At 30.6% G+C, this 25,248-nt stretch overlaps 4 protein-coding genes across 12 annotated transcripts; 1 reads left to right on the top strand and 3 right to left on the bottom strand.

Annotated features, from left to right (window-relative positions):
* Positions 1-433: 433 nt before the first annotated feature.
* Positions 434-4,289, bottom strand: LOC108474532 (uncharacterized). 2 transcript variants are annotated; one of them, XM_017776484.2, is made up of 6 exons: positions 3,933-4,289; positions 2,290-2,489; positions 1,603-1,743; positions 1,439-1,519; positions 908-1,032; positions 434-816 (listed from the first exon to the last, which is right to left on the bottom strand). In XM_017776484.2, exons 1-6 carry the CDS (start codon positions 4,153-4,155, stop codon positions 768-770), a joined length of 819 nt encoding a protein of 272 aa, XP_017631973.1. In that variant the 5' UTR covers positions 4,156-4,289; the 3' UTR covers positions 434-767. The 2 variants fall into 2 exon arrangements, with proteins under 2 accessions (XP_017631973.1, XP_017631974.1); XM_017776485.2 differs by lacking the exon at positions 908-1,032 and having other exon boundaries at positions 3,933-4,284.
* A 2,385-nt stretch (positions 4,290-6,674) lies between these two features.
* LOC108476205 (probable alkaline/neutral invertase B) lies at positions 6,675-10,805 on the bottom strand. The gene is made up of 5 exons (XM_017778344.2): positions 10,660-10,805; positions 9,670-10,200; positions 8,609-9,040; positions 7,587-8,145; positions 6,675-7,098 (listed from the first exon to the last, which is right to left on the bottom strand). The coding sequence occupies exons 2-5, from the start codon at positions 10,120-10,122 to the stop codon at positions 6,803-6,805; spliced, it is 1,740 nt and encodes a 579-aa protein (XP_017633833.1). The 5' UTR covers positions 10,123-10,200; positions 10,660-10,805; the 3' UTR covers positions 6,675-6,802.
* A 3,345-nt stretch (positions 10,806-14,150) lies between these two features.
* LOC108474480 (transcription factor bHLH121) lies at positions 14,151-18,115 on the bottom strand. 6 transcript variants are annotated; one of them, XM_053025357.1, is made up of 6 exons: positions 17,810-18,115; positions 17,573-17,694; positions 16,214-16,341; positions 15,261-15,746; positions 14,985-15,182; positions 14,151-14,510 (listed from the first exon to the last, which is right to left on the bottom strand). In XM_053025357.1, the coding sequence occupies exons 1-5, from the start codon at positions 17,938-17,940 to the stop codon at positions 15,012-15,014; spliced, it is 1,038 nt and encodes a 345-aa protein (XP_052881317.1). In that variant the 5' UTR covers positions 17,941-18,115; the 3' UTR covers positions 14,151-14,510; positions 14,985-15,011. The 6 variants fall into 6 exon arrangements, with proteins under 6 accessions (XP_052881317.1, XP_052881318.1, XP_052881319.1 ...); XM_053025358.1 differs by having other exon boundaries at positions 15,004-15,182; XM_053025359.1 differs by having other exon boundaries at positions 15,261-15,743.
* A 2,639-nt stretch (positions 18,116-20,754) lies between these two features.
* On the top strand, positions 20,755-24,941 carry LOC108474620 (protein XAP5 CIRCADIAN TIMEKEEPER). Of its 3 annotated transcripts, none has more exons than XM_017776603.2 (12): positions 20,755-21,104; positions 21,199-21,264; positions 21,470-21,534; positions 21,635-21,747; positions 22,667-22,745; positions 22,874-22,950; positions 23,031-23,092; positions 23,199-23,330; positions 23,440-23,493; positions 24,173-24,238; positions 24,331-24,405; positions 24,578-24,941. In XM_017776603.2, the coding sequence occupies exons 1-12, from the start codon at positions 20,934-20,936 to the stop codon at positions 24,626-24,628; spliced, it is 1,011 nt and encodes a 336-aa protein (XP_017632092.1). In that variant the 5' UTR covers positions 20,755-20,933; the 3' UTR covers positions 24,629-24,941. The 3 variants fall into 3 exon arrangements, 2 of the variants coding, with proteins under 2 accessions (XP_017632092.1, XP_017632091.1); XM_017776602.2 differs by having other exon boundaries at positions 22,643-22,745; XR_008279830.1 differs by lacking the exon at positions 24,578-24,941 and having other exon boundaries at positions 22,643-22,745; positions 23,435-23,493.
* Positions 24,942-25,248: the final 307 nt, after the last annotated feature.

The raw sequence follows: 25,248 nt of genomic DNA, 5'->3' as shown, positions 1-25,248 counted from the left end.
GAGTTAACAAATTGATTGTGTTCATACATGGAACCAAACAAACAGTTACTTGTATCTTTCGATTTTCTAGTGCAAAATCGTCAGACTCAAAAAAATTTTAATTTTTTTTTTTTGTAAAATTATTGAATCATAATATTTGGTATCAGATTATGTTCATATTATCGTGACATATGTAAGTGTGTTTTGTAAATAAACTTATAAGACGAAAGAAACAATTACTTGTGAGATATTTTTAGCTTTTGAGTGTGAAATTCAATATATTTCAAGTAAATTACGAAAATTGGCATCAGAATCAATACATTGATTGTGTTCTTATCATCTTTAAATAATAATAATAAAATCCTTTTGTCAAAATTACTTGAAAATTTACTCTTTATCATGATTCATGAGTCATGACATGTAAAAAGGAAAATATACACTATTGATGAGACCCTTCTTGCTTCTCAATGAATCCCTTATCCATTTTATTATATAACATAATAGTAATGGCATTTTTCACTAATTGAAATCAATGTTTAAAGCTTATTCTAATAATTTAAGGATTTGACACACAAAAAAAAAGAGAGTTAATCCATCTATGAAATGTTTTCGATATAAATATCCTCTTCCGAAGTATACAAACTATCCACTGATATCGAGTCAAAAGAAAGGCGTCGAGAGCGAAAAACAAGAACTTAAATAAGGATAACTTGCCACATTACGGAAACGAGTCATACTTCTTTTTTCAGTCAGCAAGCTCATCAACGACTACACGACGGCATCTTCACTTATACCACTCCAGAGGGAAGACGGAGAACGAGCTGCCCTCCGAATACACTGTAAAGACATAAATATGATTATGTAAGTAAACATTAACGATATGTTTTAAGCTTGGACCGATTAAACTATAAAGCTTGTGTAAATGGACCTCTTGATGTAATAGTAACAAAAGTCAGCTAAAATGAAAGTTTGGACGATTTCTGAAATAAGAACCATAGAAGGCCATAATCCGTAACCTAGGGCAACCAGCAAGTGTCCTCGACTATCTAAAACCTGTTGAATGCGGTAGAAACGAGTTAATATCTCAATGCAATCAATCACCATCGTAATAAAAAGATGTTTTCACCGCTGCACTAGAATGCTTATATGTTAACATACAACATGGTTAATAGACATCAATTCGACCCTCAAGGCCAATCATCATGCATGCTAGAGTTGTCTATTATTTACAAAGTAATCACCCAACTATAAAATGTTAGAAATTGGTCATTCAACTATTCGATTGTCTTTTTTTAGTCACCCAACCATCTTAAATTTTTGAATGTTTCCATTTTTACGTTAACCAGCTAATGACCAAAACCATTTTGTGACTTTTTATAGTTGAGTGATTATTAATGTAGTTTACCCTAAAAATTTTAACCAAAACACATCAAGGTCAACCTCTCATCAAAGATCTAACCTGGAGAACCCAATGGGCACAGCTGAGGAACCTTGCAACACCCAATGCAAATACGTAATGAGCCGTGAAAGGCTCGACAATCTACAAAAGCACGAGAAGATGAGTTAAAGCAGAACTCTTATAAGCCTTCTAAATGTAATCTATAGTTTTTAAGTCATTAGTACCTTGGTATTTTGCATCACTTGCAACTGAGGTAACACTGAAACAGCTTCCAGATATACACAGAATGCCCAGAAAATTCGGTTCATAAGATTATGTGAAGTTGATGGATGAATACACAGAGCTAGTACCGCACAAGGGATAACCTGCATCCAATTTACAAAAGAGCAAGGATATGACTGCTAGAAAGTGATCGGAATAAGAATCCACAAGAGCAACAAAGGTGATAATAGTGCGGTTAATATGAGCCAATGTCTAAGACCACAAAAAGTAACACCTCGATGGGTTTGGTTCAACAGGTTTATATGATACTATCAATTAAACCAAACTGAGCAAGTCAAAGTACAAGGTCACTTTCACGATGGTGTTTGAAACAAACAGCATGATTGAGGACAAATGAAAGCTCGTAAGACAAGTAGTTATAAATATGGCCTGCGAATACCATCACAAATGGAGAATCTACCCGGTAATTTACCTCTGTAAGCATGGACATTCATTTCAAGGGTTACAAACACCTCATACGAATGAAAGAATAAGCTTTGGAACAAGAAACGACCATCTATCAACTTAAAAAGCATGAACCGAAGGAGATAATGCCGGTAGCAATTCACTTCTAAACTCAACAATATCCGGAACAGGGGCAGCATACATAAAAATCAAGAAAAAAGTTAGGACGACAGGTGGAAACTTACAACGTAATAAATAGCAAAGTTGTCCTTGTCTTCCATGTAGCTCGACTTGAGTTTAAAACGGATCATGTAAATAACCCATAAGGTTGTAGCCAATGTGGCTAAATCGAGTATGGTGTGTATATCATATTCCATGACAAAGCTACAATACAGCCTAACAGCTAAAAATATAGCTGTTAGTTCTTGGGATTTCAGAGATAGTCCTGGGAACATTCAAAAACAAAGTAAATCCAATTTTTTTTCACCGATAAATAACTTCTACACTTTAGTTAAAACATAAAAAACATAGTTAATAAAGAATGCACAGTTTATGTAGCGTAAATAAATGACAAAGACTTCTTGGGATTTTAACGGGAAATGATTTAGAACCATAGCAGGAATGTCATGAAGAAAAGAGGCAGCACTTATTTTGCTCCAAAAACTCTATTATTTATTAATCAAATATTCTGGTCATACATACAATTTATGCAAAAACTTACATAAATAACATATATATATATGGGGTCCCTATATTAGAAGAACTAGATCAAATGTCCCTCTATTATTAAATGAACCTATTATTAAATGAACCAATTTAGTCCGTATACTATTAAAAAAAATCAAATAAGTCCAAACTGTAACAGAGTTAACATTTTCTGTATAAAAAATGTCTTAAAATTGATTTTTTTCCAACCGCAGTTCAACTCCAAGCAAAAGATTTTATTTACAGAACTATAAAAACTTTTAAAATATTAACTCGGTTAGAGAGTAAACATTAGCTCTATTCCAATTTGGAATTATTTGATTCTTTTTAATAGTATAGGGACTAAATTGATCCATTTAATAGTAGAGATACTAATTTAATCAGGTCCCTATAATAGAAGGACCTCTGAGGTACATTCACCTATATATATATATATATATATTTATTAATCAAGCAAATGAATTAGCATAGTTTACAAACAAAAATATCATACACACACATATATATATATGCTATTAAGTGTTCTTAATATGGTATCATATCAATTCACTAAGCTAATTGAAGTCAACTCCTATATCTACATATATATATGCTATCTAGTGTTCTTAATATCAACTCTGATGTCTTTATATATATATATATATTATATATAAGGATTTCTTTGGATAAAAAGAAACCCTTCAATATAAAATTGATATGATACCATAGTAAGAACACTTAGTAGCATATAAATACATAAACACACATAAATATCATAGTTTGACTTTAAAAACCTACAAGAAATCAATCAAAAAACTCTCCCACGTCGATATGGCTAAGAAAAATTAGAAGAAAGCAATAAAATTTAAATAGTAAAAATTGAATTCATGTCACAAAAACAAAAATAAAAGACTCATACCTTCAATCTTAACAAAAATTAAAAAAAGAGAAATCAAAGCCAGAAATCCCAGAAAACAACGAGTAAAGCTAAAATTGATCACCGATCGGCACAAGCATTAAAATAGAAACCTCTAAAATTTTGTAGCTTTTGAATTACCCTTTATGTTTTTTTTTTAATTACTAAATTTGGGCAAAGTCACCCATTCATTATGTATCTAATTTAAATACAAATTAATCAAAAATATAAATTCTAATTATCGAATGAGAAAAATTAAAGCTTTTTTTTTTTTAATTTGCGGATTACCGGCACAAGTCTTCTCTTTTGTGAGTTTATAGATGAGTACAGAAATTCCGAGAGAATGGACAGACTCGGCGGCGACGAAGAGGTTGTCGTGGTCGTGTACGATGAATCGGAGCAAAACAAGAGCCGCCATCCCCGACACCACCGCCAAAAAAGCCTTCACCTTGGGCGGCTGTCGTCTCACCCACATCGTTGCCGCGTGGATCAGCCTCTTCTCTGCCCTCATGATGTCTTTTCTTTTTCTTTCTTGTTCCCGAGAAAGTGATGGAAATTTTGTGGGATTTAGAAAAAGTGGGTATCCGCCTATTCGTAATGTTAAATGGAAGTCTTTTGGGATTTTATTTTATAGTTTTGCTTAATAGAATATAAATCCTTTATTTTCTTGCCAAAATAAATCCTTTATTTTTGTACTATTAATTACTATCTTCAATTTTTAATTATTTATATCGATGAGTAGAATTTTTAAATTATTATTCTTATTTAAATTTAAAATAGTAAATTAAAAAGAAAAAAATTATATGATAAATTTTAAAAATTTTGAACCAGTTATTGAAAATTGGGTTGAAATCTGAATTGAGAACTAATTGAATATTGTTAATTAAATTTAAAATAGTAAATAAAAATATATATGATACTTTTTATATAAAATAATAATCTATACTATTTATTATGTCCCTATCTGAGTTTGATGATTTTCAATCAGTCATCAATTTGATAAAAGAATTATGGAAATATCATTATGTAATTAGAAAAATTATATTTTTAAGAATTTTTTCATTTTAACAAAAATAATTAAAATATTTATGCGGTTTAACCAAATATTTGTTTCAGTTTTTTTATAATTTTGTTTTAATATACATATTGTATTATCTTAAATCGATTATATAATTAATTTTAATCCATATGTTTCATTGTTTGTTGTATGTTATTTTTAAATAAGTATTTATGTTTTAAATATAGATTTCCACGCGCATACGCACGTGTGATAGAATTAGTAATTTGCCTTTAAATTATAACCTAATTTTCAAATTAATCCTTAAGTTTAGGAGGTTTAGAAGGAACAAAAGTGAATCTTGGTCCTTAACTTTCAAATTGGTCCTTAAACTATCAATTAAGACTAAATTGACATAATACATAAAGTTAAAGACTAAATGTATTAAAATTTTAAAATTATGACCAAATTGATAAAATTTATAAATAGTGGAGGGCTAATTTTATTATTGTGCCAATAAAATAGGTTATGTCAATATTCCATTAATGATTTAATAGATGAGTGACCAAAATACCTAATGTCAATAACATTAATAATTGAATTGAATTTTTTGAAGTTCGATAACCAAAATAGAATTACACTAATAGTTCCTCTAATTGATCAACTAAACCAAGTATTGTCAATATGTTATACTTTAGGGGTTCTTTTTTAAATAATCTCATTATAAGTTCTAACTATATCTTTTTGTTTTACACGATGCTTAAAACTATTCATAACCCCTCTCCAACCCTTAAATAAGAGGATAATACTTTTCTGCGCACTCAAACTCACATCCTCTTGCACTGGCAATACTACTCATGCCAGTCGAACTAAGACTCAATCAGCTATTTTACCTAATATTTTATAATAGATAATAGATAAATACATTATTGATAATAAATGCAAAAAGTGAGTAATGTTAAGGACATTGAGTTTATTAGGTTTATTAGGAACTGAAGTGAAATCTTGGCTATGTTAGTTTGACATATAAGTATGAAGACAAGTGAGTGGCTTATCAGACCATTCAACATTGTACCTATTCATGGTGGGGCCTGCACCTAGAGGCTTTTTTTAAAAGAAAATCGAAAATTAAATTTTCGATAATTTTATCAATTTTAATTTTAATTTTAATTTTTGTATTTTTGTTGATTTTATAAATTTAAATCATAATTATTTGAGTTGAATATAATCAAATTTTAATTTTTCAATTTAGGTTAGTAAAACAACTTTAAAATATTATATAAAAATTACCAAAAAATATTTCAATCATGTCTAAATCAATGAGGTTTTTTATCTAACTTAATTATATATTAAATTTAATTTTATCTAATTTAAATTAGATAAACTAAAAATTAAGTATTGAAAAATAAGTACTAAAAAGTTATATGTTGAATATAAGTTATAAAATATATTTGGTATTTTATTTAAAATTAAACATTAAATATAATTAAATTATTTGATAAATGATAATATAATCTTAAATAAAATGAAATAAAATAAAATAAAACTCATTGAATTTATTCTTTATGAAGTGATAAATAGATTTCTATCTACTTATTATTTTTCAAGTAGTTTTTCAAGTAGTTTTCATTGTGAGTTATCAAATGTGTTTAAAAGATTAAGTTATTGAAATATTAATTTTTAATCTTAATTCAAAATTTTAAAGAAAAAATACTACATAAATTATTATAATAATAATAACAATGCGAACTTAATTTAAACTCAAACGAAACAAACCGAGATTTTTTCTTAAAAAATTCGTCCATAACACTACTCAAGCGCAACCCGAACCCGGTCTACCCAATAACCACCATAACAATATTCTTTTTGTTTTGTTAATGTAGATACAAGTCATACAACACAACAAAAACAGCTTTAACCAAACCCCAAAAGTTTAGTTCAGTATTAGATTTTTTAGTTTAATTTACTTTTTCTCATTTTAGACTAAAATATTTCAATGTCTCTTCAAATAAGCCCAAAAATGGAAAAAGCAATTGTGCAAATTAAACTGAAACATAATATATTCTACAATGACCAAATATTATTGAACTGTTTTAACTTTTTTTTTTTTTTAACCCTTCTACTTAAACAGGTCAGTGAGTCAAAAGCTACAATTTTTTTTCTATAAAGTCCATGAATTTGATCTTCTCAAAATGGGCTTCATTTGTTTATCTTCTTCAATCGCTATCATACCTAAATGAGATGGGTCTTCCAACATCATCTTCGCCACTAAGTAACCAGCAATCGACCACGTTTGAGCTTTCCGTGATTGCTTACCGATGTATCGGCCCAGCTTCCCGTCGTAATATTCTGGCCAATGGTCTTTCAGCAACCTGGCTTCAGCTATTTCGATGGCACGTCTTGCAATTTGGGGACGTCCAATCTTCACACAAGCGGCTGTGAGAAGCCATAGTAACACTGGACACAATGCAGCAAGCAAAATATAATAAAAGAAGTTCATCAATAGTAAGGGTAAAGTACTATGGAAGCCCCTATACTAGTAATCATAATCAGATTACATTTGATCCTTTTATTTAAAAAATTGGACAAATTAGTTATTATATATTAGATCAAAAGCAAGCTGATCATTTTTATTAAAATTTTTATCCATTTCTAATATGAAAAATTGGTGTAACTGACAAAATAACTAAACAGTTAAACGTGAAGTGTAACTGTACCTGATGTTGAGATACAATATCAGTTTTCAATAGTAAAAATGGATGAAAATTTGTACAAAAAGACCAGTTTGCTCTTTCATCTAATGTATAGAGACTAATTTGCTTATTTTTTTTAGTAGATGGGGCAAAATGCAATCCGGTTACTAATACAAGGGTCTCTATGGTATTTTCACCTAAACATAAGAAACGTATGATAGAACGAGAGGGTCGATAAGTCTTAAATCGTACCTGGCCATGATCCTCCATTGTGGTAACTCCACCGGGTGTTTTTGGGGTCACATCCTGTTATAATCCGCCATTCGTGAGTTTCCATGGCTGGATAACAAACCTTTAATGGCATTTCTCCGACCAACTCTTCCCAGCGTGATTCTATAAGATCCATGATGGCAGTTGATTGTTCGGGAGTAGCCAATGACGATAGAATTGCGATGCAATTACCTAAGCAGAACCAACGGAAATCCATTCTTGCAGGGCTAACGTTACCGATAAAGTAGCCACCATAAACTGGCATAAAATCGAAAACCCATTCTGGAAGAGAGTCAGGCATTACGTTAAACTTGTTAACTGCGGTGTGAGAGTACTCTTCCGTCTTAAACCGATATATGTCATTGAGTTGCTTCAAGTCGAGCCAAAAGTAACTTCTCATATGATAGCTTAAGGCATGCAGGCGTTTAACTATACGTTCTATGAACTCCTTTCCTTCATCATCTTGCTTGAGTAGAAGCAAAGCACATCTCAAAGCCATAAAGAAAAGAGCTTGGATTTCGATGGGATAGCCATATACACCCTGTAGAAACGATGAGAAGCAGTAATTGAAACTTAAAATAGGAATGCGGTGCTGAAACTAATTTCCCATAACAAATCGAAGACCTAATGTACAAGCCTTTAGACTCTTATTGTATAAGCACTATCATATATAAAACAACCCAAAATAAAAGCATGTTATCAGGCTCAACCACTAGAAGATTATTTGAGATAAAGGACTACCCACTACTTTCATTTTGGATCAAATAATCATCACCATTTCAAATATAAAATTGCTAGTGGCCCATATAGTAAACAATAGTTGAGTAAACTATAAAAAATAGAACAATAGATGAGTGCTACTTTTTTAAGGCACATACCATTATATAGATGCAAGAAGATATACTAAAAAAAGGAATGTCAAGCAAGTAATATTATACTTTTAGTTATAGAAATAGGCAAAACTCTATTTAATGCTAGTGCTATATGTGCTGTGAAAAACTCACCATTCTACGATCAATCATGCAGCAACCATCGGCACAGAGAAGGGTTGGAAATGTGTCGAATCCCTCTGAGAGACATAAACTCAGAATTAGGCGCATACCCTTCTGGCATTCGGGCAACTCAGCCAATGAAGTGTCTCCAGTAGACTTTGTATATGCTCGAAGTAAAATAATCCACCAAAATCCAGAATCAACAGGAGCAACTCTTCCTATTGCACTCTCACCAAAATCTGCAATTAATGTCTCATTGTTCCTAACTGGGTCATGGAGCACTTTAAAACTAGCTGGCATTACTCCTTCTCCTAACTGAAACCTATCGATCTTTTTCTCCCATGATTGAAGGCGAAGAGTCTTCAAAATGAAGTTCTTTACTATTTCTGGTTCCCCATTCATCAAAAAAGCCAATGCACTAGGGACAAAGTCTCTCACAAAGACCTTTGGAGAAAACATAAGCAATAACATTAAGACCTCGTTACAAACCAGAACATTTATTGGAAATTCACAAAGTCAGTCTCATAGGAGGTTCAAGAAATAGAATGCTTAATAAAGAAATACAAATCAAATGGATAAAATCATCACATAAATCTAAAAAGAAAACAGACTATATTTAACATTGCTAACATTAAAATGAAAGAGATGAAAAGAACTAGATATATTCACCTATTAAATCAATAACAACAAATGTTATTTCAAATCATACAAACAGGAAAAACGAAAATACCTCTATAACTTGCACCATATAGCAGTCAAAGTAAATAATAAAGGTCAGAAGAACCAGCATGAGGAAAAGAAACAGAGACTAGCAGTGCAAAATATGATAACGGTATCTTCTACTTAGGAATTAGGCATTATTTATTAGCTATTTGCTCAGAAAAAGAGCCACAGAACTGCAAAAGATGAAGAAATAGACAATTAACTCAACTCTTAAACTGAAGATTTTTCATATTGCATCACCATGGCCACTATAATTATCAGCTCTCATGACAAAGAGAGCATACGTATACGCAAATTGAACTAATTTCACTCTTAACTGAGATAGAGTTACAAGAAAAGAGAGTGCTCACCTGATCATAGTTTAGGTTTTCTTCAGTATTATCCAATGCTGCAATAGTCCCGACCGGTTGACCACGAAAATACACCAATGACCTTCTCAAGGCTTCCCAAGCTTCGGCAACCATCGGATGCGGGTCAAAACCAATTTGTGACCTCGGTGTACTAAAACCTGACCTTCTACCCAACGGTGAACAAATAGAATCCAATTGCTCAAAAAAGCGAGATGAATTAAGATCAATGGCTCTGGTAGCATGACGCGGAGATATCCCAATCGATAATTCACTGAGTGACCTCTCATCAAGTGATCTCTGTCTGTCTATATTCAAAAGCCTAGGCTTCTCTAACAGCTTTGAGAAATCACATTCTTCATATTCAGCCAGGGGGCAGAGTATATCCTCAGCTTTTACGTTTTTATTCTGATTCTGATTCTGATTCACATCCACATCCACATCCGGTGTCGACATTTTCCGAATTGTATATATATATTCTAAACGCTAAAGACAAACTGATGTAACCGAATTCTGATTCAAATCTTCTACAACCTAAAATCCGAAGTAAATAACAGGATTCAAAATTTTCAAATCATTTAACACTTGAAATTGCATGTTAAATTGCAGCTCCAAAACGAAAACAACTCATTAACTAACAAAATTTAGTTAACAGATCAAAAACCTACAAGGCCATAAAATTCCTGGATTAAACAGACGAATCGATGACTAATTCGGCTAGTTCAATTCAATTCCATCATGCTTTGCTTCTAATCAAACAGAAATATTCACGTCTATATCATTATCAACATATATCATTTCGCGCAAAAAAAAAAATCACTAAATTCAAATCTTAATACACATTTAGGTTAACAAAATCAATAAGAAAAAAAAGACGAACAGAAATGATGAGTTTAAGATCATAAAAACAGTGTTGCATGCATCATATATGCTAATATTTTCATCGTAAAATCATATAAAAATGGAAAAAAAATATTTAAAAAAAACACTAACCTGCTTAGAGCAAAGGCTTATACTCTGTCGAGGATCCAGAAAAGAAAAGGAGAAAAAATTTTGAAGAAATAATCTCAGTTTGAAGAGTGAGGATGGAAATATATAGTACTAGAAGTATTTATGTAATTATGAATTTAAATATATAATATACATAGAAATATCCCATTTGATAATTGATGAGGCTGATGGGTTAACCGGCTTAACCAGTAAACCTCGTTAAGGGAATAAGTATAAGGTGACTGGCAGCTGGGTATTCTTAAAAAGGCCAAGAAGCTTGAAACAATCACATGTACGAATTGCATGTAGTTTTTGGTTTTTCTCGGGTTTAGTAGGTGAAGGGTGAAAATGAAATATAATTATATAATAAAACCAAATTAATATAAAACTTAATTGGATGAAAATTCATCAAATGATTTTTACTATAGTAAATTTTTTTATATTTTTTAAACGATTAAATTAATTTTTTATAATTTTTAAGAGTTAAAGCAAGAGAGTAGCTAGGGAGTTGATAAGGCTCATCTATCTTAAAATGAAAATTTTTTATTTAATCATTTTAGCAATTTTAAAATTTTAAATTAGTAAAGGTAAATTTGTACTTTGACCCTTTAAAAATATAAAATTTTAATTTAATCTTTAAAATTATAAAGATATAGTCTCTTAAAATGGTGAAATTATATTTTACTATCGTAAAATTATAATTTAATTTTAGCCACCCTTAAAAAGATTTTTTAACTTCACCCTTGGGCTAAAAGGTAATTTTACTATTACTATTTTAAAATTTTATAAATTATAAATATGTCCAAATAAAAAATTTCTACTTTAGAGGAGGCTAGGGACAAGGGCCATGACTCCATCCTAGATTCAAGGGCAGAAGAATAGATAAAAACCTTTACCTTCTAATATAATGATAAAATTACATTTTAATTTCTCAATTGATTTTTACTTTAAAACAATTTTCGATAAAAATTAATATTTTAATAGCCGTCAGCTTATGAAAGTGACATGTTTATATTAATAAGCAAGTTGGATTTGGGCATATGATTACACCAAACTTGTTTCTTGTTTGTATTATTATTATTATTCAATCAAGTTCTAACAAGTCAAGTTTAATCTAAGTAATTCTTGAATTTATTAAGAAGTTTAATTTTAGTGAATATTAAAATGGATTATTTGCACCAAACATCCTCAAATTATGGCTTAATTTTAAATTGTTTCAAATTTTAAGATATACTAATTAAGTTTTTAAAGTATTAGTATCATATCAATTAATTATTTTAAGTTTAAAAATAAAAGTCAATTTTGTTATTAGTCCTTAAGCTATAGGTGCTGACCCAAAATGTTAGCAATTAAATCTGATAGATGAAATTATGCCATTAATCCAATACTATGCATAAGTTGTAGATTTAGTCCATGTCGTCTAGTTTAATCACTTTTTAAACCCTATACTTTTCAAATTATAAGATTCTAATTCAGACTCAACCAATAACTATTAAATTCATTAACTAAAACAAAATTACTTTTTTTGTTAGTATTATATAAAAATAACAGTAAGCCAAAACCACATCATACATGCAATAACATGTTTCTCACGTACGATTTTAAAAATAACATAATAAAACTTAACAAATTTAACGACTATCATTAAAACAATTACTGAAACTTCAAAATTCGAAAAGAATGCATAGTACAATTGGCTAAATCAACAACTTATGTAGAATACAGGGACCAGAAGAATAATTTGACAAAAAAAGGTAAAATGCATTAATAATCACCGAGCTATTTTTTTCTTTTTTAATTACCCAATTATTAGTAAATTTATTTATCGATCACCTAATTATTTTAGATTTTTTTTGGGTATTTCAATTTTTATGTTAGCTAGTTGATAACTAAAAAAGACATAATTAAATAATTAGGTGACTATTTTATAACTATTCACGGTTGTGTGACCAAAAAATAAAATTACTAATAATTAAATGACTTTTTTAACTTTTCATAATTAAGTGATCAAAATGAACAAAAAGAACATAATTGAGTGACCTCTATTGCAATTTACCCAAATGAAATTAGAGTCTAGATGAAGTTCGTAATTAAACCACTTTTAGAGTTCAATGTACGGAGCGGAAAAGTCGACGGTGGTAGAGGCCGCTAATTGGAGAGTGACGTGGATGATAGTTACATGCAGTGAAGGAACAGCTAACATGTTATTGGGACTTGAGCCCTTTATATATAATAATGGAGTAGCCTACTGCAAATACACAGTGGAGAAGAGGGATCTTTTTTTGGTTTTTGCAGACAAAAGTTGTTTGTTTTCTCTGAATTTATTTTTGTTCATCATTTCCACGTGTACGGTCAGCGGAGATCCAAAGGTGCCTTGTGATTTGTTATGAGCCTTTTCTTTTATTGGTTTTTATTTCTCCTTTTTTCCATTTTGTTGGTTTTTTCTGTTTTTAAGATCATGTTGGTCTTTTATTACATTATTAGCTCTGCTATTATGATTGATATAGATATTGTTGTTACTATTTATGAGTTAAAGAAAAATTATGAATAATTTTAAATATTATATAAAAAATATAATCAAAAATTATAATGAAACTATTAAAAATGTTTATTATAACACAATGTTCATTATAAAGTTAAAAAATGTTAAAACATTTTTATTTGAGATAAGAAAATAATTTCAAAAAGCTAAAATTAAAAATCTCAATTTAAAAATCTATATATTTGGAATCACGATTTAGGGTATGTAGGGTACCCAGTTTGGGTTGTATATGCACCAAGTGCTGAAAAACAAAATAGTGCTGGCAGACTGATGAGCTACAAATGAAGGAGATACTTATTATATTAGCACAACTATGTTATGAATGAAAAAAATATATATTATGTATAATTTTGAGCTTGAGACTATTTATGATGGAACAAATTTGAGATTCAAAGCAAATTTGAGTTCAGATTGATAAAAACTTCTAAACCCCTTAAAACCGCTCCCTAATTTATTTTTTCTAAAAAAAAGGGAAAATATCAAGTACTCAAAATTAGTAATTTCTCAACTAGGAATGTAATTGAACCAAACTAAATAAAAAAAAAAGTAATTCAAAAGTTAATACTGGACTCGGGCTCGATGAAACATCAATTTCTAGGCTAAACTCAACTTAATCAAGTTCAAGTAACTTGATTAAACTCATTTATCATGTATAGTAAGCTCGAATTTGAACTCAACTAAATTCGAATTTGTAGTTTGTACATAAGCTATTTCTAGGTAAAAGTATTATGAAGTTCTTTATACTAGGAATCGAATTGTATTTTTCCCCCTTTATTAAAAAAAACTAGTAAATTAATTATTATACAATAGATCAAAAAGCAAGTTGATCCTGTTAAAATTTTCATCCATTTCTATTATTAAAACTTATCTCTATACGTCAAACATGCAGCACGCCACATGTCACTATCAGATTATTCCATCAACCACACTAATCTTTAACAATACAAATGGATGGATTTTTTAATGAAAAAGATCAATTTGCTCTTTGATCTAATGTACATGGGCAAATTTGTCTATTTTTTTTAATAGGAGCAAAATGCAATTTGATTCTTAGTACAAGGCATCCATAGTACTTTTACTGCTCTTTCTATAAAATAAGGGTAAAATGTAATTCTATAATATAAATATATATTAAAATGAAAAGCCCGATTGAGCTCGTGAGCCGTTAGAACTCAAATTCGGCTTGACCAGCTCAAGCTTGAACTCAGCTTGATAATCAAATTTGAGTTTTTTCAAGTCAAACTCAAAAGAACTTACAAGCACCAGTGTCTCGTTTATACCCCTCTAAGCATATCCATGTTAGGGAATAAAACTGCAAGAAAAAACCACACAAACAGGAACTTACTGCAAACTTTGGGCAAAGCATCTTTTGTTAACCAAGTTCCAGTAAGTCACCAACATGTACACTGGCAGATATGTTAACATTTACAACTCAATATTCTCTATACGGAACTTGAAGCAATGGGAAGAAGAGATCAATTTAACAATGTATCAGCAGCTACCATCAAATATATATAAGATCATACTAATAGGTTATGACCGTCTAGCTATCTAGGGTGTATCTCACCTAGAAAGAGGGTAGAGCTGTAGAGAATATCGTTACCACCAGAAAGATGCTGGACAAAACCCAACCCAACCCAACCCGAACTAAACTATACTATGAAACAGCAATTTCTTTGGGGTCTTCATGATATCAGAAAAGTGATACAATTTGTAGGAAGATAATTGGATTCTATAAGTGGAGAAAATATTAAAGGATGGAATAAATGGAAGAGATGACGCGTACGTGTTGCGAACAAGCTGACCTTATTTGTCAATCATTTCGCCCGTCAAGGTCATCTGCCTTTTTGCCACCAACTACACTATTGGATGAGCTATCTTGTGCACTATAAGATGAAGAGCACCTGCTTGAATAACTCCCTTCTGTATTGCTGTTTTCTTTCCTTAAAGATTTCTTGAGCTTTCTTTGTCCCGATGATAAATCCTGGAGATATACATCAGTAAATCAGCTGCATGCTCTTAATAATTTTCTTACAATCGTAATGAAATATTACATATGAACCTGATCTGCTGTAGAACCAGGTGTTTTTAACTCAAGGTCAGTAGCAACATCATTAGAATCCACAGTTTTCTCAATCTTGCTCTCTCCTGAGGACTTGTTTTTCGAATCTTCTTTGCCTGAAGCATGAGACCGGCTGCTTGGTTGTGCAGGTGGAGTGACATGCTGTGTCGGTTGCTGTTCAACCATGGTATTAGGAGTCATATATGGGACAAAAGTGGAGCAGGGGTTATGAATGACCCCGGGATTTTGGTTCCCAAAGAAAGGAAACGGTTGCATGGACGGATGCATTGGAATAGCTCCTGGGGGAGGCATTGCCATTGGTACTGGAAAAGGATAAGAAGGAGGAGCCATGACAACCGGGTAATCTACAGACGCCCATGGGAACATAGTCCTGACTCTCTGCTGATACTGAATATTAAGATCATCAATTTCAGATTTGAGAGATGCTTTCTCGTCTTTTAGATCATTCTTCTCCACGGTCAACTGCTTCAAAAGCAAGAAAAACAACCGTGTAAGAGCTAGTAAAAGTAATATGGAGGCCCTTATACTAAGAGTCAGATTGTATTTTGCCCCCTCCACTCAAAAAATGGACAAATTAGTCCCTATACATTAGATTAAAAAGCAAATTAGTCTTTTTGTTAAAAATGTCATCCATTTCTACTATTAAAAATTGGTTCTGTACGTCAAAATGAGGTAAACATGGCACACCATGTGTAACTGTCTCGTTATTCTATCAGCAATGCCAGTTTTTAAATTTTTTACTAGAAAGGACCAATTTGCTCTTTAATCTAACATACAATGACTAATTTGCCTATTTTTGGAGTAAAGGGAGCAAAATGCAATCTAACTTCTAATATAATGGCCTCAATGGTACGTTTACCCGTAAGAGCCTTATCAAACAAGTTTCGCAAATCTAAGCACCGTATACTAAATTCAAACATATCAAATATCACCTCACGAGATTCTTCAGTGAGCATGGCATGCTCTCCTTTCAGCTTGGTGACCTGAGATGTAAGATCCTTCAACAATTGAATGGTATCGGTAAGGATGGTTGCTTTGTCATTTTTGGGCCTATCAGGATCTGGATTCCATAAACAAATAAGCAACGACTGTTCAAAATTCCGAGGTAACAATTAAAAAAGAACTAAAACTATACAAGAAGTTCAAGTACTCATATCATATCCGTACAGAAGGAATCGGGTTGCGAAAAATCATAACTAAGATTTTAAGAAAATGTAAAAATCACACCCATAATCTGTAAGCATTTGGCTGCCATTATTTCAACCAAACTTCATGCTTATCGGCACAATACAATAAAGCACAACACCTTAAACCAACTACTACTAATCATTATACAAATAGAAACCATATCTTCAAATCAAACTCTAATGTAAGGATTATAACAATGTTACTAGGAACACAGATTAGTCCTCTACAAGGAATGGAAATTGGACCATAAATCACTACTTATATGAAACATATTTCATTAGAGATGATCTTCTTCGGTTCATTTACTAGGAACGAATAGGAATGTAAATGAACCTGGCTCAAACAAACAAACAAAGCTTTGTTCATGTTCATTTGTTAATTTTTGAAGTTGTTCACGTTCGGTTCATGTTTGTTTAAATTTTTAACATCATGTTCAAACTTGGTTCATTTATTATTTGGTATGTTCAGGCTCGGTTCATTTAACCTTCGTGAACATGTTTGTTTAATGTTCATGAACATGTTGTGAACATTAAACAAACATATTTGCGAACATTAAACAAACACATTCACAAACAGTAAACCAAACAAACAAACAAAATATTAAAAAAACAAACCAACAAAATTTAAATAAAAAAATAGATGGAAAATATTATTTAAGTATTTTCATAGGAAAATATTATCTTTAAATAAATGAGTCTATAAAAGAGCTTATATGTGAACATAAATGAATCAAACACGCCTCTATTCAGACTCGTTGTTTAATAAATGAATACTGGTTTATTTAGCTTAATAAAGGGAGCTTATATCAATGGTTCACAGCGCTCTGTTCATTTGCAGCAGCCCAAGAACGAAATACAATCTATTGAATTGTAAAACTCTCTTTTTTGAACTTATATAAATTTTTTTGTGATAAATATATAATTATAGATAAATAAATTCTGAATTTTATGAATTGTTATGCTAATCAGATCGTTAATCTTGCTGAATTTGATCGCTAGTATTCAATAGTGTCAACCAATTAGGAAAAATAAATCGTAATAGAAACCAATTTCTGCTAATAGAGGATTATAAAAAGTGAAAGTTCCAAAGTTCGAAAAATCTACCGAGTGCATTTCCTAATTCAAGAAAATGTTCATTAAGTCGATCTCTTCTCGATTTCTCACGGTCAGCCTTTTGAAGTTTCCTCGCCGTAATGCAATCCTTAGGTTCCTCTCCATCCCTTTGGCTGCAAAATGAAAATCAAAAGCGGTTACAACCAGTGTTAAATTAACACAAAAACGAAGAATCCAATTGTTGATTAGGAAACTTATGAAATTGAAACAAGAAAAAGAAAACCTAACCCGGATTTGGATTGGGTACGGGTCGTGGAGGGAACAAGCGGGTCGACTGGGGGTTGACGAAACTCGATTATAGAAGGATTTGAAGATGGAATTGATTGAAGAAAAGCAGCGTCTTTTCTGAGTTGATCCATTGATTCGAAGTGAGGAAAACAGAGTGACGTAGCTTCACAAAATTCACATCGTTTTCTTTAGCTTTATTTGCCTTGTTATTGGAAATCCACGACCGCATCAAAAAGCCTATCGCTGGTAATAAAATATAAAACACAATCGAAAATCACTGGGCAGTGTTCGGTTTAATTTTTTTAATATATTACACATTTCTTCGTCCAACTTTTTAGGATTTTTTTATTTTATTCACTTAAAATAAAATTTTTATAATTTTATCATCCAACTTTTAAGTTATTTTTATTTTAATTACCTAAATATTAAATCTCTAATCACACTGTACACTTTTAGAGGAGAGCATTCATTTTTCTGTTAATTTTAATTAAACCAACTTAATTAATCATAATCTACAAAAAACGACTTGATTAAATTAGAGTTCAAAATTGATATAACCAAATTAACTTTAGGTTAATTGGTTTGGTCAGTTAACTAACTTTAATTATTGGACTAGACTATTAGGCTTAAATAAATTATATTTATTTTATAAATTATAAAATTATAAATATGTTTTAAATAACTAAAATATTAAATTTAGCCTCTCTTTTTTTGTTGGACCGGTTTGAAAATTCAAAATTCGATAAACTATTGAAAAATCAACAAAACCAAACCCATAACTGAAAAAACTGCTCAAACTACTCAAATTAAAAGTGACTAAATATTGTTCTCCCCTATACACCATAATCGGTTTTCTTAGTTTTCATTGAACCCGGAGTTAGCTTTCCTAGTTTTAATTGGATATTACTCTTCCCCATATATGTTGTGTTTACACTTTCATTTTAGTCGCATAAACAAATTTTTTTTTAAAAAACATTGGGGATTAAAGTAAAATACGATAGAAAATTTTATTTCATATTGTATTTGTTTACCTCCTTTTAGAAAGTTTTATTTTTTAATATTGAAATTTTAAAATTCAAATTTTCAAAATCAATTAAATAAATTATTGAAAATTTTTATCCTAAATAATGTCAACTGATGTCAACCAATTTATTACTATAATATTGAAATTAATAAAATTAATTAATTTAAATTTTCTTCTAAAATTTAATATTTTATTTTATGTTTTCAAATTAAAATCAAATCAATTCTTTTGATTATATGATTCGAATCTTTCATACTATGTTAAAAACAAAGAAAAATTATTGCAATTAATTTAATTAATTAATTTTGTCTTTCATGCCAAATAAAACCTAAAATTATTTTTATCACTTCTTTGTCCAAACAAAAACATTCAATTAATTTAATTAATTACAGTAATTTTTCCTTTCATTAACATAATAAATGCATGTAATAATATAATATAATATAATATAGGCATAACAATGAATTTATCCTTTAGCATTTATATTTTTATCAATTTAACTATTATTTTTATCTAAATTTTGCCCTCAGCATTTTAAAAAATGTCAAATATGACTATCAACATTTAAAAGGAATAGCTATTATTTTTTACAGAATCGTGATTAAAACATTAAAATCTTAAATATAACAGTTTGCATGACATGTGTACTTTATGTTAATTTTAAAATTTTTATCAAATTTTTCTATACATTTTTAATTTAGAATTTTTATAAATTTTAAATTATTTGTTAACATTATATAATATAAATATTACCACGTCCGTATGAAATACACGTAGACTAATATAGAAGTTGTTTTAATTTAGAATTTTTATAAATTTTAAATTATTTGTTAACATTATATAATATAAATATTACCATGTCGATATAAAATACACATAGACCAATGTAGGAATTGTTATATCAAAATCGTTAAAAATTAATGATTTACTCCACATTTACATTAAAATAATAATTGCACTTTCTGTTTAAAGGTTAATAATCTAATTTAACTAAAAAATTTAAAGCTAAATTGATTAAAAAATAAATGTTGAAGGTTGAATTTATTATCATACTTGTAATAAACAATAAAAGTGATTTTCTTTGCTTAAATACTCAATTATAAATAGGGAAAATTACACCAATATCATTAAATTATCAGTAAGTTTACGTTTTGATCATTCAACTTTAAATAATTATAATATGGTCACTGAACTATTCGAAAATTTTTATTTAAGTCACTATGCTATTAAAATCGCTATTATATATCCTCTTCTACAATTCAGTTTTTTTGTTCATGAAACAACCTTGCACGTTTTAATCTACTAACCAATATTCAAACAATTTTCTTCTTTGATCTTTATTATTAACCATCAGATTGACTTGGATCTAAGATATGTTATTTTACTCATTGATGAGCATTGATTCATTGTATCAATCATCGATTCATCCATTGGAGCTCCCTAACTAGACTTAAAAAAACCTTAACAGCACAGTGGCAAATGAGAACTTTCAAATAGGTTACTAACCATTTTGTTTCATTAGGCTATTAAGTTTTTTTTTTTAAGTCTTACTAGCGAGTTTTAAGTGACGATTCGATAATTTATACAATAAATTAATACCCATTGACAAGTAAAAAAACATATTTTAGACTTAAGTTGACATGACGGTCAATGTTAAAGATCGAAAAATAAAATTGTTTAGATTTTATTCATAAATTCATGGCGATTAAAGTTATATTATAAAAAAATTGAATATGATATTCAAATTTTTAATTCAACTAATGATAATGATTGGATTTATGATTTTTAAATAGAAAAAGTAGAATGATTGAAATATTAACTTTTTAAAGTACGATGACTAAATCTCAAAAATTTTAAAGTACAAGGACTAAAAATATATTTTAACCTTTTTAGCTAAAACCTCACTTGCACATTGAATATTTTTACCGACTTTGTGGATGGGTCACGAACACGGTAGTGTATATATGTTTTTTATACTAAGTCCTCAACAATACAACTTTGATACGATTTTAGTCCTTAGATAGAACATTCACATAACCTTTCGGCGTCTCTCAGTTTCTTCCTCTGCATTCAATTTGCACTCATCGGAGAAAACAAAAGATGTCGGGCATGGGAGACGGGTACGTCGGCACGGCCCAAGATGCCGTTAGGATCCGCCGTCTCGAGAAGCAGAGAGAAGCCGAACGCCGTAAAATCCAAGAGCTTAAAACCAAGTCCGCCTCCGCTAAAGGTCAACCGGGTCTTCTCCAATTCGGTTCAAGTACTTCTGAGGTTCAATCTCTTTTCTTTTTCCCCCAATCGTTTGAAACCTAGGGTTTTTAATTCTTTAGTTCCGCTCATGCTTTGCTCTTTTTTTTTTTTCCAGATTCTCGAGACTGCATTTAAGAAGGAAACTGTTGGTTTGGTTACAAGAGAGCAATATGTAGAGAAGGTAATTTTCTAATTTAGGGCTTCGATTGATGATAGGATGAAAAGTTGAAGGAAAATAATAAAGATTTATCGTTTTCCTTATTAATAGAAGCAAATCAATCATATTGAATAGAAAATATTTTTTTTTTGTTCATTTCATTATATAATTTATGCTTTTACTAAAGTAAGGTGCCTAACTGGAACTGTTATTGGTATCTTTGATATAGAGAGTTAATATCCGAAACAAAATCGAAGAGGAAGAGAAGGAGAAACTCCAGAAGCTTCAACAAGAGTAAGATTTTGCATATATATTTATTTGTATATTTTTCTCTGGATCCTTTTTTTCTTTAGTTAGTTAACATTTTTGTCTTTCTTAAATCTTAACGTTACAGGGAAGAAGAGCTTCAATTGCAAAAGCGGAAGAAGAGGAAAGTTAAGGGGAATTCTCGCCTGTCTTTTGCAGATGATTTCGACAACGGAAGTGAAGAGGAAGACGATGAAAACAGTGAGAATTGATCCCTTTCTTTGTACTCTTAAGACTGCTATAGTAATAGGTTTATGGCAGTTACAATATAATAGGTATGTGTTGAATATAGAACGATTGTAGCTTGGAGATGTAATTAACTAAAGATGCATTGAAGGTAGCCGGTTTTGATAAAATATACAACTATTGGCATTGAAACTTGGTATCTCGAGCTTGACTGTTCCACTTATTTATAGTATACAGAGAATTAGATTTGTTTTATCTTAACATTTCCATGGCAAAGTGGTAATTGAGTAGTACATGGATAGATCCAACTGATATTGTATTGTTATTTCACCTTGGATGAAAGTTCATAAATCATTTTCCTTCCCAAATGGTGTTTCAGTTTCTTTAATATTTTAGGATTGCAACCATTTTCTTTTTCTAGGCCATATATTACATCCCATCATAACGGATTTAGTATCATCGGGTCTATTGGACACGGAGGATTAGAATAGGATCATGAGGTTTTGTTGCCAATTGCTGTTGTAAACTTTCACTTCCTATTGAGTCCTTTGATTGCTGTTGTGAAGCTGTCGACTCAGTGTCTAGGATGTTATGCTATTGACTTGTTGGTAATGTTGTCTAGGTGGGGTTATGGCTCTCTATCCCTGGGTAATTATATTTCTGGAAATCATAGATAATAATAACTCTTTTACTAGCATTCGGGGTCTCCTCTAGATGCATTCATGTATAGATTTTTCACTGTTATTTTACTTGATATTTCATCACTGCAATGAATATAGTTGATTTTTAAGATCCTCCCTTTGTTATATATGGTTGTCACAAATTTTGTTTGATATATTGATTTCGATATTGATTTAGTTTATAGACTTAAACTTCATTGTTGATTCTTTAGTGTGTTGACCAACAATAGCTGCTTGTATGATGCTTTCTGCAGAAACTTCGGAATCAAAGAGGTTTAGTCGTGGAAAATTTGGCAAGGATCCATCAGTGGAAACTAGCTTTCTTCCTGACAGGTTACATTCCCTACATATTTGCGTCTAATGGTTTTCCATGCATGCATGTGCATGCACTTTTATATGAATGTTTTTAGCAGAATTGGACCTAACATTTGAGCTTAGGGTTGACGAGGTTATTCTTTCAGTGAGCGGGAGGCTGAGGAGCAAGCTGAACGTGAAAGGTTGCGGAAACAGTGGATTCTCGAACAGGAGCAAATTAAGAGTAAGTTTTCTTGTGACACTTTCCTTTTTGATATAGATACATGAAAAATAGTGTTTTGGCTGAGTGTTTTTGTGTTTCAGATGAACCCCTTGAAATTACTTACAGCTACTGGGATGGAGCAGGCCATAGACGAGTGATCCAGGCAAGTTAACTACCTAAACAAGTTTTACCTATTTGAATGCTTTATTTTTAATCTACTTTTTCCATATAGCCATTATTTTAATTATTTTGTTTTTATGTTTGCTCAGGTACGCAAGGGTGATACCATAGGAGAATTCCTTCGAGCAGTTCAGCAGCAACTTGCACCGGAGTTTAGAGAGATTCGGACAACTTCTGTGGAAAATCTGCTTTATGTGAAAGAAGATCTTATTATTCCTCATGTGAGTTGAACACGAAACCAGGCTCTTAATTTCAACGGCAATTTTGTACTATGTTTAATGGATGTTAGCTAACTTGATTTCATTTCTTTGCATGTTTGTGAAAGTTCAGCAACATAGCTTCTACGAGCTGATTATTAATAAGGCTAGGGGCAAAAGTGGACCGGTAAGAATATGCTCTGTGAATTCTTCTGCATATTAGTTGCCATATATTGCTTGTCACAAGTGGTTCAGTCTTCTTGCCAGTCAACTTTGAATCATTTTGAGATGGTTAAATTATGCTATTAGTCACTGTACTTCGCTAAATTTGTGAATTTAGTCCCTGTACTTTTATTTAATCAATTTTAGTCCCTGTATTTTTCAAATTGGTCACTTTTAGTCCTGATCCAGATAGTAGCAGTTAAATCCATTTGGGTAAATTCAATTACTAGTCCTGTACTATTTATACAGTTGTAGATTTAGTCCCTTCTCCAATTGGATGATTCTTAATCCATTAACTAGATTTTCAGTGAGTAATATGTGTAAATAATAAGCTGACATGATAATACAAATATGATAATATGTTTGGCACATCAGATTTTGGAAATAACAGAACTTTTCTTAATAAAATTAACAATTATTGTTTGGTGAGGGCTAGAATTTAAAATTTGGAAAGCATAGGAATTAAAAATGAACAAATAGAAGTACAAGGATTAAATCCACAACTTTTACTAAGTACAGGGACTAAAAGCTGAATTTAACCATTTGAGATTGTGAAATCATCCTAATGATAATGTTGGTAAGGTTTATTAACACTAATACCTTTCGCTTATTAACGTTGTTCGTCTTTTTTTCCCCTCAAACAGCTTTTCCATTTCGATGTGCATGAAGATGTGCGAACCATAGCTGATGCTACAATCGAGAAGGATGAGGTATTTCTCCTTCCCTCTTATCCTTTGCTTTCAAGAGGTTCAAAGTCAGTAGTATGACAAAGTGTATTGATTTTTACTCCAATTGTTGATAGTCCCATGCCGGTAAAGTAGTCGAGAGGCATTGGTACGAAAAGAACAAGCACATCTTCCCTGCTTCAAGATGGGAGGTACGTATTATATCTCTCTTTCCATGTGCTCGCTTCCATGCATCGTTCTCGTCCTAGTCCTTGACTTGCTTGTGATGCAAGGGAGCCTAACCTTGCTATAGCTGTGAATCATTTCGATTTTATGAAAAGAATGAAGCCTAAGTTTTAATTGGTTGTTATTCATCTTTGGCAGATATATGATCCAACGAAGAAATGGGAGCGATACACCATCCATGGAGATTGAATAATTGGCGAAGCCTCGCGGGACGAGAGGAGACCGTCTCTGTACTTTAAAGAAGAAAAACTGTTCTGATTGTATATGAACAGATGATTTTTGTTATCTATTTCTCATAACTATGAGCTTTTAATTATAAATTAGATTCTTTTTCGGAACTAATGTATCTTTTTGGGGTTGTTAGGGTACTCTTCCCAACAATGATATTGCAATGAGCCTTTTAGGAATTCTACAAAAGAGGCCAAATTAGTCATTTTGGTTTTATGAGTTCTTGTTAATAGTTAACATAGTTAAAAATAAAGATAAATTAACTTTGATGAAATGTGTAGTGTTATACATGAATGAACTTTAATTTTATGCGATTTTATAGATGAAATTTTAATGTGATTAAATTTTTAGAAATTGTTAAAATATTTTTGAATTAATATTATTTTATGTTAATATATCGTATATACAAATAATTATATTAATTTAATATGAAAATAAACATATATATTTATTTTTAAATGTATATAATTAAATAAAAATAAAAAATTTATGTATATATATATAAATATAATTTAAGTTTTGTATGTATAATTGTATCAAATTAAAAAATATTAAATCGTACATTAAACAAAATTAATATA

This window comes from Gossypium arboreum, chromosome 3 (assembly GCF_025698485.1).
Source record: "Gossypium arboreum isolate Shixiya-1 chromosome 3, ASM2569848v2, whole genome shotgun sequence".
Classification (NCBI taxonomy): Eukaryota; Viridiplantae; Streptophyta; class Magnoliopsida; order Malvales; family Malvaceae; genus Gossypium; species Gossypium arboreum.
This window is presented reverse-complemented; position numbering and strand designations above follow the sequence as displayed.

Bases quoted from the DNA above. Each gene is read 5' to 3' on its own strand.
- LOC108474532 (XM_017776484.2), bottom strand. From the start codon at position 4,155: ATGAGGGCAGAGAAGAGGCTGATCCACGCGGCAACGATGTGGGTGAGA. The intron at 1,744-2,289 runs GTAAGTTTCCAC...AATTGGATGCAG, and splicing joins ACTTTGCTATTTATTACGTT to GTTATCCCTTGTGCGGTACT. The intron at 1,033-1,438 runs GTTAGATCTTTG...CGCATTCAACAG, and splicing joins GTGCCCATTGGGTTCTCCAG to GTTTTAGATAGTCGAGGACA.
- LOC108476205 (XM_017778344.2), bottom strand. From the start codon at position 10,122: ATGTCGACACCGGATGTGGATGTGGATGTGAATCAGAATCAGAATCAG. The intron at 8,146-8,608 runs GTGAGTTTTTCA...TCGTTTCTACAG, and splicing joins GCATGATTGATCGTAGAATG to GGTGTATATGGCTATCCCAT. The intron at 7,099-7,586 runs GTACGATTTAAG...CATTGTGTCCAG, and splicing joins CAATGGAGGATCATGGCCAG to TGTTACTATGGCTTCTCACA.
- LOC108474480 (XM_053025357.1), bottom strand. From the start codon at position 17,940: ATGGATCAACTCAGAAAAGACGCTGCTTTTCTTCAATCAATTCCATCT. The intron at 16,342-17,572 runs GTAGATTTTTCG...TATGGAATCCAG, and splicing joins TGAATTAGGAAATGCACTCG to ATCCTGATAGGCCCAAAAAT. The intron at 15,183-15,260 runs GTTCATATGTAA...GTATATCTCCAG, and splicing joins CTGGTTCTACAGCAGATCAG to GATTTATCATCGGGACAAAG.
- LOC108474620 (XM_017776602.2), top strand. From the start codon at position 20,934: ATGTCGGGCATGGGAGACGGGTACGTCGGCACGGCCCAAGATGCCGTT. The intron at 21,265-21,469 runs GTAATTTTCTAA...TCTTTGATATAG, and splicing joins GAGAGCAATATGTAGAGAAG to AGAGTTAATATCCGAAACAA. The intron at 23,331-23,439 runs GTGAGTTGAACA...GTGAAAGTTCAG, and splicing joins AAGATCTTATTATTCCTCAT to CAACATAGCTTCTACGAGCT.